This window comes from Aotus nancymaae, unplaced genomic scaffold, assembly GCF_030222135.1.
Source record: "Aotus nancymaae isolate 86718 unplaced genomic scaffold, 86718_ANA_hifiasm-v0.15.2.pri h1tg000028l, whole genome shotgun sequence".
NCBI lineage: Eukaryota > Metazoa > Chordata > Mammalia > Primates > Aotidae > Aotus > Aotus nancymaae.
The window spans coordinates 33614531-33627067 of record NW_026988441.1 but is presented as its reverse complement, the minus strand read 5'-3'; the positions used below and the strand labels follow the sequence as shown (position 1 = coordinate 33627067).

Below are 12537 nucleotides of genomic sequence, written 5' to 3'. Positions count from 1 at the left end.
CACTACCCAATTGTGATGTGATAAAAGGCTTACAACTAGGGCAGGGGGCAGCTGCTGGGCAGCCTTGGCCAACCACAGGCAGCCAGGACAGAGAGGGGCAGAGCCAGTCAGCATTGGTGCCCCATCTCAGATCCCTATCATCTTGTGAAACAGTAGCCCCGAGGTTCAGGAAGATGCTAAGTTAAATGTCCAGGGCGCCCCAGTCTGTCCAGCATGGCTGAAATCCACACTCCCTATTCTTCCTTGAAGAAACTGTTACCTTTACTCAATGGCTTCGTGGCTGTAAGTATGTCACAATCCAGGCCCCTGGTATGTTGCAGCCCTTCCTCCACGGTCGGCTCCCTGAAAGACAGAAATAAGTTGATCCAAATTGGCATTGAGATCTGTGGTTCCCTAGAGAAGCAGGAGGGATGTAGGGCAGACGGAGGAGGAGCAGGAAGCGCTGGGACCTCCCATCAACCCAGAACTGGTGAAATCCAGCGCAAAGGAGTGTGATCTGGGGGAGCCCGGGTGGGGGATGGAAGAGCTTGGCTCTAAGACAAATCCTGGAGCAGATAAAGTTGTTCAGGAAGGTCAGAAGGAAGGGATACTTTCTTGATCTTTTAAATCTGTCAAGACTCTTTTTTTCCTTACCATAAAAGTAACCCGAAATGTACATTGCTAAAGAATTGTCAGGCCCGGCGCGGTGGCTCACGCCTATAATCCCAGCACTTTGGGAGGCCGAGGCTTGTGGGATCATGAAGTCAGGAGTTCAAGACCAGCCTGGCCAAGATGGTGAAACCCCGTCTCTACTAGAAATACAAAAAAAAAAAAAAAATTGGCTGGATGTGGTGATGGGTGCCTGTAATCCCAGCTACTTGGGAGGCTGAGGCATGAGAATTGCTTGAACCCAGGCAGCAAAGTTTGGCAGTAAGCTGAGATCAGGCCCATTGCACTCTAGCCTGGATGACAGAGTGAGACTCTGTCTCACTTAAAAAAAAGAAGAAGTAATTGTCTTCATTGTAGCATAGTCTAAGGAAAAGCTGCCAGGAAAGAGAAGGAAATGAAACATCATTCCTTGTCTCTTCACTTGTAATATTTTAAAAAGAATTAAGGCTGGGTGCAGTGGCTCATACCTGTAATCCCAGCACTTTGGAAGGCTGAGGCAGGTGGATTCCTTGAGCCTCGAGTTCGAGACCAGCGTGGCAATATAGCGAGAACCCCAACCCTATTTGAAAAAAAAAAATAAAGTGTTACATGCAAGTGGCTGTGCCCACTTTCTTGCAGATTATGAACAGCTGCTTTTGAGCTACACCAACAGAACTGCATAGTTTCAACAGATACCTTAAGGCCTGCGGAGGCCATGATATCTAGGTTTTTCAGAAAAAAAAATTTGCTAAGCCCTGTCCCATGACATCATTTTATTTTATTTTATATTTATTTTTAGATAGAGTCTTGCTCTGTTGTCCAGGCTGGAGTGCAGTGGCATGATCTTAGCTCCCTGCAATCTCTGCCTCCCAGGTTTAATCGATTCTCCTGATCCAAGATGGCTGATCACTAGCAGCTCGGGCTCCTAGCTCCCAGTGAAAGTGCAGAGAGAGGACGCCACACTTTCAGACGAATATTTGTGGCTCATGGACCAGGAGATTCCCAGCAGAGGAGCCCCATGGGTTGCCAGGGCGACTCTTGCGGCCGGCGCGGCGGTTTTGCTGGTGCCTTAGCGCGCCAGTTTTTGGTGCAGAGTCCGGAGATTCCCGGGCAGAAAAGCACCATCAATCTTAACACCGCTATTGTGGCCGGCTCAGTGGATTGCTCAGATTTCGGCGCTGGGAATCAACAAGTTGGACATCTGCTCAGAGACCTAGTTAGAAAGTCGGTAATTACAAAGACAACAGACCGATAAATATATAATGAAGGGAAGAAATCAGCGTAAAAAGGCAGAGAATACTCAAAATCAGAATGCCTCTCCCTCTACAGGGGATTGCAATTCCTCATCAGTAACGGAACAAGGCTTAATAGATTACGAGTGTGTTCCAATAACAGAAGCAGGCTTCAAAACGTGGGTGATAAGAAACTTCTGTGAATTAAAAGAACTTGTTCTAACTCAATGCAAAGAAACTAAGAACCTTGAAAAAAGGTTTGACGAAATGTTAACGAGAATGGACAATTTAGAGAGGAATATAAGTGAATTGATGGAGCTGAAAAACACAACAGGAGAACTTCGAAGCATGCACAAGTTTTAACAGTCGAATTGATCAAGTAGAAGAAAGGACATCAGAAGTCGAGAACCAGCTCAGTGAAATGAAACGAGAAGACACGATTGGAGAAAAAAGGATGAAAAGGAATGAGCAAAGTCTCCAAGAAATATGGGACTATGTGAAAAGACCTAATTTACGTTGGATAGGTGTACCTGAATGTGATGAAGAGAATGAATCCAAGTTGGAAAATACTCTTCAGGATATCATTCAGGAAAATTTTCCCAACCTGGCAAGGCAGGGTAATATTCAACTCCAGGTAATACAGAGAACACCACAAAGATATTCTTCAAGAAGACCAACCCCAAGGCACATAATCGCCAGATTTATTAGGGTTGAAATGAAGGAGAAAATACTAAGGGCAGCCAGAGAGAAAGGTCAGGCTACCCACAAACAGAAACCTATCAGACTTACAGCAGATCTCTCAGCAGAAACCCTACAAGCCAGAAAAGAGTGGGGACCAATATTTAACATCCTTAAAGAAAAGAACTTTCAACCCAGAATTTCCTATCCAGCTTTATAATAAACTAAGCTTTATAATCGAAGGAAAAATTAAATCCTTTGCAAACAAACAAGTACTTAGAGAGTTCACCACCACCAGGCCTACTTTACGAGAGCTTCTGAAAGAAGCACTATACATATAAAGGAACAACCACTATCAGCCTTTCCAAAAATATATCAAAAAGAAAAGAACATTAACACAACGAAAAATTTACACTAACTAATGGGCAAAACAGCCAACTAGCATCAAATGCTAGTATTAAAGTTATATATATTCTAATTGGATAAAAAGCCAAAACCCATTGCTATGCTGCATCCAGACCCATCTCACATGCAACGATACACAAAGACTCAAAACAGAGAAGGAGGAAGATGTATCAACCAATCAGAGAGTAAAAATAAACAAATAAAAAGCAGGAGATGCAATTCTCGCCTCTGATAAAGTAGACTTTAAAGCAACAAAGAGCAAAAGAGGCAAAGAAGGACATTACATAATGGCAAAAGGATCAATGTAACAAGAAGAGCTAACGATTCTATAGATCAACGAGACAGAAAATTAACAAGGACATCCAGGACTTAAACTCAGACCCGGAACAAGTAAACATTTCTAGAACTCTCCACTTCAAATACATAAAACATACATTACCACCTCACACCTATTCCATAAGTGACTACATAATTGGAAGTAAATCACTACTCAGTAATCGCATAGCATTTCATAGGTTTAAATGAAATATTGGTTGGCTGCTCGTTTGTTATTTTCTTCCCTTATTCCTTCCTGTTTACATCAAGTATAATTACTGGTATAAAAGAGGTTTTCAATACCCATTACCAAACTGCATTCTAGCCTGGGCAAGAAAGCAATACTCCCATTCTCTCTCTCTCTTTCTCTTCCCTTTTCCTCCTCTTCTTTATTCTTTTTCTTTCTTTCTTTCTTTCAAAAAAAAAAAAAAAATCGGTTCTCCTGCCTCAGCCTCCTGAGTAGCTGAGATTACAGGTGCACACCACCATGACTGGCTGATTTCTGTATTTTTAGTAGAGATGAGGTTTCACCATGTTGGGCCCAGCTAGTAGCTTCCTAGAATACCTCACTGCCAGCATCCTTGAATGCCAGGGCATGTGAAAGATTGCAAAGAGGGCCGGACATGGTGGCTCTCACCCATAATCCTGGCACTTTGGGAGGCTGAGGCGAGTGAATCACCTGAAGTCGGGAGTTCGACACCAGCTTGGCCAACATGGCGAAACCCCGTCTCTACTAAAAATACAAAAACAATTAGCTGGGCTTGGTGGCATATGCCTGTAATCTGAGCTACTCGGGAGGCTGAGGCAGGATAATCGCTTGAAGCCAGGAGGCAGAGGTTGCAGTGAGCTGAGATTGCACCACTGCACTCCAGCCTGGGCAACGAGAGCAGAACTCCATCCATTTGTCCGTCCGTCCATCCATCCATCCATTCGTCCATTCATCCATCTGTCCGTCTGTCCATCCATCCATCTGTCCATCCGTCCATCCATCCATCTGTCCAGAAAGAGAGAGAGAGAAAAGACTGCAAAGACCTAGCGAGTATGAAACTATGAACAAGGGTTTAGGCACGTTAAAATACATCCACACAGTGGAGTCCTGAACACCCAGGTACAGGGAAGGAGGCAGCTCTCTGGGCACCAGATGGAATGCTCTCCAGCGTAGAGTGCTGTCCTCACTCCCCAGAGGCTGACCCTGAAACAAGAATTCCAAGGCATGTGGTTTATTTGGGAGGTGATCCCAGAAAGCACCTGCAGGGGACATGGAAATGAGGCAGGTAAGGGAAGAAAGCCCACAACAGGGGACCCTGGGCACAGCACAGAACAGGCACTTAAGTTACTCCGCCCCAGTGGAGAGGGAGCTGGGGTATTGATCCAACAGTAGCTCGAGGGCTGCTCCCAGGGGGCACGTGGGCTCAGAGGCCAGAGAATCCTCACTTGCTGGCACTAGGGAGCCAGGGCAGCAGGCACAGAACTGACAAGGGCCACAGGGTTACGGGCCACGAAGAGCCCCTGCTACTCTTGTCAAGAGCAGCCAGACGCAGAAAACACGACTGCAGCATAAACCAAAGAGGAAAAATCGTGAAAATATGCTTTGCTTTGACACACATGGAACATCTGTTTGGGGGCACAGGAAACAGTTACCAGTCATTGGCATGGAGTGGGAGGGAGGAAATTTTTTGGCTGGGAGGAAGGGGTGGGAGAGAGACTTTTCATGGTCTGCCCTTCTGTGCATTGTCAATTTCGAACCACGTGCCTCTACCATCGCTTTGCGAAAGGGTTTTTTTAAACCTTTGTTTAAAAAACAGAAAATTAAATGTGCTCCTTTTGTGCAGAGAGAGATTCCGTGGAAGATGATATTCAATTATTTAATGGAGTTTCAGCTCCATCGTGGGTGCAGCAGGCTGTGGGCGATTCCAAAGAGCAGATGATTCGAATTCATGTGTGATGGGTACAGAGAGATACCCTTGGCTCCAGACCCACGCGTCTCCCTGTTTCCCTCTCTTGAGGGGCACAGTAGCCTCCGAGTGTCTTCCTCTAGCACAGACCCATGAGCTGAGGGTAAGAAAAACGAAGGCAGCACAAGGGAAGCCCCCACCTCCCCACGCTCTCCTCGAGCACCCTGGCCAATGAACTGGCGCCACTCTTGCTAGTTGGGGCACTGATCACTTCCTGTCCCATCTGTGAGGTTCGAGATGTGGCCTTGGAGCACAGCTTCGTGACCCTGACGAAGGACTACAGAGGTTACAGTGAGCCAGACGACTACTCTACATAGTGGAATTTGGTCATGGAGAAGGTGAGACTTGCTTCCAAAGAAAAAAAAATAGTGATAAAAGATACATAATGAGGGCCGGCCGTGGTGGTTCACACCTGTAATCCCAGTGCTTTGGGAGGCCGAGGCAGGTGGATCACCTGAGGTTTGGGAGTTTGAGACCAGACTGGCCAACATGGCGAAAACCCGTTTCTACTAAAAATACAAAAATTAGCCAAGTGTGGGGGTGTGTGCTGGAAATTTCAGCTGCTTGGGAGGTGGAGGCAGGAGAATCACTTGAACCTGGGAGGCAGAGGCTGCAGTGAGACTAGGTTGTGGCCACTGCATTCCAGTCTGGGCAACAAAGTGAGACTCCATCTCAAAAAAACAAAAACAAACAAACAAAAAAAACGGCCAGGCGCGGTGGCTAACACCTTTAATCCCAGCACTTAGGAGGCCGAGGCAGGCAGATTACCCGAGGTCAGGAGTTTGAGACCATCCTGGCCAACATGATGAAAGCCTGTCTCTACCAAAAATACAAAAATTAGCTGCGTGTGGTGGCAGGTACCTGTAATCCCAGCTACTCGGGAGGCTGAGGCAGGAGAATCGCTTGAACCTGGGAGGCGGAGGTTGCAGTGAGTCAAGATCTCGCCACTGTACTCCAGCCTGGGTAAGAGTGAAACTCTGTCTCAAAACAAACAAACAAACAAACAAACTACTGAGATTGAGGAGCTGTTTGTTACTTCTGCATAACTTAGCCCAGCCTGGCTGATACAGGGATTGTGGCTAACCTGTTTCTTTTTCCTACATCCCCAGCTGTGGCTAATGTAGGAAGAGAGTTCACGGTGGCCGGGAACAGTGGCTCACGCCTGTAATCCCAGCACTTTGCAAGGCCGAGGCGGTGGATGACTTGAGGTCAGCAGTGCGAGACCAACCTGGCCAACATGGTAAAACCTGGTCGCTACTAAAAATACAAAAATTAACTGGCGTGATGGCAGGCCCCTGTAGTCCCAGCTACTTGGGAGGCTGAGGCAGGAGATTCGCTTGAACCTGGGAGGCGGAGGCGGAGGCTGCAGTGAGCTGAGATTGTGCCACTACACTCCAGCCTGGGCGACGGAGCGAGACTCCGTTGAAAAGAAAAGGGGGTTCATGGAAGGCCTTTCTGGGGAGGGACATTTGGATAGAGACCTGAATGAAATAAGGGAGAAAACCATGCAGATATTTAGAAGAACATTGCAGAAAGAGGAAACAGCCCATGCAAAGGCTCTGAGCCAGGAGTGAGCTGTGTTTGTGGACAGCAAAGGGACAAACGTGGCTGGAGCTGAATGAATAAAGGGGAGGACTGGGAGCACGTAAGGGCAGGAGGTGACAGAGGCCGATTGCACAGGAGTTCAGCTTATGGACCACTGAGGAGTTCAGCTTTTTTTTTCTTCTTTTCTTTTTAGAGACAGGGTCTTGCTGTGTTGTCCAGGCTGGAATGCAGCGGTGTGATCATAGCTCACTACAGCCTTGATCTCCTGGGCTCCGGCGATCCTCCAGCCTCAGCCTCCCAAGTAGCTGGGACTACAGGAGTCTGCCACCATGCCTGGCTGAATTTTAAATTTTTTGCTGAGATGGGGGTCTCACTCTGTTTCCCAGGCTAGGAGTTCAGCTTTTACCCTGAGTGAGATGGGAGCCAGGAAGGGTTCTGAGCTGGGCTGGGATGGGTATGAGGGGATGTTTAGCAGTCTCTGGAATATTGTAACCACACTAGACAGTAGCCATGGCAACCATGATTTCTGCTGTTTTCATTATTTTGTTATTTGAAAGGGACTCTCTAAGTATTTCTTCTCCTCTCTATAGCTAAAGTGCTGTGGGGTAAAGAACTACACAGATTTTTCTGGCTCTTCCTTCGAAATGACAATGGGCCACACTTATCCCAGGGGTTGCTGTAAAACCATCGGAACCGTAGCCTGTGACGGACGCAACGTGTCCACCACATACGTCATCCACCAGAAGGTAACTGGAGATTTTGTGTGTTGCCTTGACAGACCCCCGAGGGCTGGTGACTTTTCTTATTTTATTGTTTTGAGACGGAGTTTCACTCTTGTTGCCCAGGCTGGAGTACAATGGCATGATCTCGGCTCACTGCAACCGCCGCCTCCCAGGTTCAAGTGATTCTCCTGCCTCAGCCTCCCAAGTAGCTGGGGTCACAGGCATGCACCACCACACCCGGCTAATTTTTTATTTTTAGTAGAGATGGGGTTTCACCATGTGGATCAGGTTGGTCTTTAAGTTCAGGTGATCCACCCACCTTGACCTCCCAAAGTACTGAAATTACAGGCATGAGCCACCGCGCCTGACTGCTCATCTAATTTTTTAGACAATTTATTGAAGAGACAGGGCCTTGCTATGTTGCCCAGGCTGGTCTTGAACTCCTGGCCTTAAACGATCCTTCCGTCTCAGCCCCCCAAGTATCTGGGACTACAGGTGCACACCATCACACCTGGCTAATTTTTGTATTTTTTGTAGAGACGGGGTTTTGCCATGTTTTCCAGGCTGATCTTGAACTCCTGGGCTCAGGGAATCTGCCAGCCTCAGCCTCTCAAAGTGCTGAGATTACAGGCATCCATCTTGCCCAGCTTTATTTATTCATTTAGAGATGGAGTCTCGATCTGTCACCAGGCTAGAGTGCAGTGGTGCAATCTTGGCTCACTGCAACCTCTGACTCCTGGGTTCAAGTGATTCTCCTGCCTCAGCCTCCCTAGTAGCTGGGATTGCAGGTGCACACCACCATGCCCAGATAATTTTTATATTTTTAGTAGAGACAGGGTTTCACCATGTTGGCCAGTATGGTCTCGATGTCTTGACCTCGTGATTCACCTGCCTCACCTCCCAAAGTGCTGGGATTACAGGCATGAGCCACCGCACCCAGCCTATTTATTTATTTTTGAGACAGGGTCTTCCTCTGTCCCCTAGGCAGGAGTGCAGTGACATGATCATGGCTCTCACTGCACCCTCAACTGGCCGGGCTCAAGCGATTCGCCTGCCTTAGTCTCCAAGTAGCTGGGACTACAGCTGCATGCCAGGCTAATATTTAAATTTTTTTATAGAGATGGAGTCTCACTATGTTACCCAGGCTGCTGGTCTTGAACTCCTGGGCTCAAGTGATCCTCCTGTCTTGGCTTCCCAAAGTGCTGGGATTATAGACATTAGCCGCCATGCCTGGCCTTTGATTCTTTTACTCCTCTCAAAATTCTTGTAAAGCAGATAGATCCAAGGAGTAGCATTTATAGATGGGAAAATGGTGTTCAGAGAGGTATAGTGACTTCCCCAAGGTCACACAGCTAGTAATAATCGGGGGTGTCCAAGCACACTTAATTGCTACACTGGAACCTTAGCACAGACAAACAGAAGGGAGTCATCGGCACGTTCTATTGCGGGAACGAGGACAGGGAAGATGCTACGTGGCAGGAGTAGGTGGCAGTCCAGTGAGATGGAGCAAAGGCCCTCATGGCTCTGTCCCCTTCTCCTCAAAGGATCTGAGAGGCATCTGAGTGGCCTAGTGAGTTGGGTTGATGACAACTTGCAGTCCATGAGCCCTGAACCAGCTCCTGCTTGTTTTGGTGTTTCTTTCAACAGGGCTGTTTCCAGAAACTCCTGAAAATCACCAAGACTCAGAGCTTCACCCTGAGTGGGGGCTGTCTGGGAGCTGCAGTGATACAGGTAAGACTCAGCCTCCCTAGGGCACATCGAGCCGTTTTATTAAGCACTGACTGTCCAGATGCGGTGGCTCACACCTGTAATCCCAGCACTTCGGGAGGCTGAAGCAGGTGGATCAACTGAGGTCAGGAGTTCAAGACCAGCCTGACTAACCTGGAGAAACCCTGTGTCTATGAAAAATACAAACTTACCTGGGAGTGGCAGCACATGCCTGTAGTCCCAGCTACTCAGGAGGCGGAGGTTGAAGAATTGCTTGAACCCAGGAGGCAGAAGTTGCGAAGAGCCGAGATTGCACCATTGCATGCCAGACTGGGCAACAAGAGTGAACACTGTCAATTAAAAAAAAAAAAAAAAAGCACCTGACAAATACTGTTTTGGTCACTGGGACGTAGCAGCGAACAGAATACAACACTAAACAAAAAAGAAAAGAAAAAGAAAGAAACTAAACAAAGAAGAGCAAACTAAACCCCAAGCAAGCAGAAGGAAGATACTAAAGATCAGAGTGAAAAGAAATAAAATGGAGAAAAACAGGAAGACCAAAATTTGATTCTTTGAAAAGATAAAAAAGGTTGGGTGTAATGGCTCAGCCTATAATTCTAGCACTTTGAGAGGCTGAGGAAGGAGGATTGCTTGAGCCCGGGAGTTCGAAATCGGCCTGGGCAACATAGTGAGACCCCTGTCTCTACAAAAACGAAAATAAGAAAATCATCCAGGTGTGGTGGCACATGCTAGTAGTCCCAGCTATTTGGGAGGATGAGGGAGAGGGATCACTTGAGCCTGGGATATCAAGGCCAGTGAGGCATGATTGTGTCACTGCACTCCATCCTGAATGACAGAGTGATGTCTCAAAAAAAGATACACAAAACAAAATTGACAGAACTTTAGACTGAAGGGGAAAAAAGGGAAAGATTACTCAAATTACTAAAATAGGGAATGAAAGAGAGACATCACTACTGATCTCACAGAAAGAATGCAAATATCCGGGAATAGTGTGAAACTGTATGCGATAAATTAGGTAACCTAGGTGAAATAGACAAATTCCTAGATAAACACAAACGACCAAAACTGACTCAAGAAGAAACAGAATCTCTAAATAATCTACAACAAGTAATTAGATTAAATTAGTAACCAAAAACTTCCCATGAAGAAAAGATCAGATCCAGACATCCTCACTGGAAATACTACCAAACTTTGAGAGAAGAATTAACACCATTGTTTCACCCACAAACTCTGCCAATAAAAAGGAAGACACATTTCCCAATTTATTCTATGATGCCATTACAAGATATTGCAGTGACATAAGAAAGTAAAACTACAGATCAATGTATCTCTTTTTTTTTTTTTTTTGAGATGGAGTCTCGCTCTGTCATCCAGGCTAGAGTGCAGTGGTGCAACCGTGGCTCACTGCAACCTCCGCCTCCTGGGGTCACACGATTCCCCTACCTCAGTCTCCACAGCTAGGACTACAGGCATTCACCAGCTAATTTTTGTATTTTTAGTAGAGACAGGGTTTTGCCTTGTTGGCCAGGCTGATCTGGAACTCCTGACCTCAAATGATCTGCCTCCCTCAGCCTCCCAAAGTGCTGGGATTACAGATGTGAGCCACCGAGCCCAGCCCAGTGTCTCTTTTGAATATAGATGCAAAAATCCTCAACAAAATACTAGCAGATTAAATCCAGCAATATATAAAAAGATCAAGTGGGATGTATCGCAGAAAGGAAAGGCTGGTTAAAGATATGAATATTAATATAATATACAATATTAATAGAATGAAGGACAAAAACCATATGGTCCTCTCAATAAGTGCAGAGTATTTGACAGAATCTTTACCATTTCGTGATTAAAAAAAAAAAAACCCTCAAAAATCTAGGAATAGAAGGGAATTGCCTCAACTTGATATCAAAAAGGACAAGTGACAAAACAAAATATCGATAAATGGACATTGTCAAAATGAAAAACGTGTTTCAAAGGACATTATGAAGAAAGCAAAAAGACAAATCATGGCTTGGGAAAAAAATTTGTATCTCGGTGAACTATATGGGACTTGTATCCAGACTATATAAAGAATTATTATATCTTAATAATAAAAAGACAGCCCAACTAAAATGGACAAAGGATTTGATTTTATCGAAAGAAGGGATACAGCTGGCCAATAATCACAAAAATGCTCTACCACCATTAATCATTAGGGAAGTGCAAATAAAAACATTCCCACTAGGTGGCTAAAGGAAGAAAGACAATAACAAGTGTTGACAAGGATGTGGAGATATTAGAACGCTTACACATTGTTGGTGAGATTGTAACATGGTAAAGCCACTTCCTAAAATGTTAAACGTAGAATTATTTGTCCCAGCAATTTCTCTCCCATGTTTATATCCAAGATGATTGAAGACATGTATCCACACAAAAAACTTTATGTGAATGCTCACAGCAGGATTATTCATAATAAAAAAGTAGATAAAACCCAATGTACATCAACTGACGAATGGAAAAAGAAAATGTATATCCTTGTCTGGGCGCAGTGGCTTATGCCTGTAATCCCAGCACTTTGGGAGGCCGAGGTGGGGCATATCGTGGTCAGGAGTTCAAGACCAGACCAACATGGTGAAACCCTGTCTCTATTAAAAATATAAAAATTAGGCCAGGTGCAGTGGCTCATGCCTGTAATCCCAGCCTTCTGGGAGACTGAGGTGGGCGAATCACGAGGTGAGGAGTTTGAGACCAACCTGGCCAACATGGTGAAACCCCATCTCTACTAAAAATACAAAAAATAAGCTGGGCATGGTGGCGGGCGCCTGTAATCCCAGCTACTCGGGAGGCTGAGGCAGGAGAATCTCTTGAACCCGGAATGCAGTGAGCTGAGATTGTGCCACTGCACTCCAGCTGGGGCAACAGTGTGAGACTATCACACACACACACACAAAATTAGCCAGGTGTGGTGGTGGGCGCCTGTGATCCCAGCTACTGGGGAGGCTGAGGCAGGAGAATTGTTTGAACCTGGAAGGTGGATGTTGCAGTCAGCTGAGATCGGTCCACTGCACTCCAGCCTGGGCAACAGAACGAGAATCCTCAAAAAAAGAAGTGGACATGGATGCACTTTGTTTACTCTGTTAACTGAACTACAGTGGCTCCAGCTTAGCCCAGATGGTTCTTCGGCCATCTGTAAACCCTGCCCCTCACGTTTCTGGAGCAGGATGCTCCTCCTGCCCCCATAACCCCACTATGATTCTGGTTTGGAGGTCTCTAGCGTTGGATCCATGTTTTCTTCTTTACCCATTTCAGTTGCGAGGAATTCTTGCCACTTTGCTGCTGTTTATCAAGCTGGGCTGA

General features: G+C 46.0%; 1 protein-coding gene across 1 annotated transcript; it reads left to right on the top strand.

Annotated features, from left to right (window-relative positions):
* Nucleotides 1–213: 213 nt before the first annotated feature.
* Nucleotides 214–12537, top strand: TSPAN16 (tetraspanin 16). The gene is given in 6 exon segments (XM_064382142.1): nt 214–282; nt 398–572; nt 5408–5550; nt 7348–7503; nt 9127–9210; nt 12490–12537. Coding segments are annotated over 6 exon segments (675 nt in total).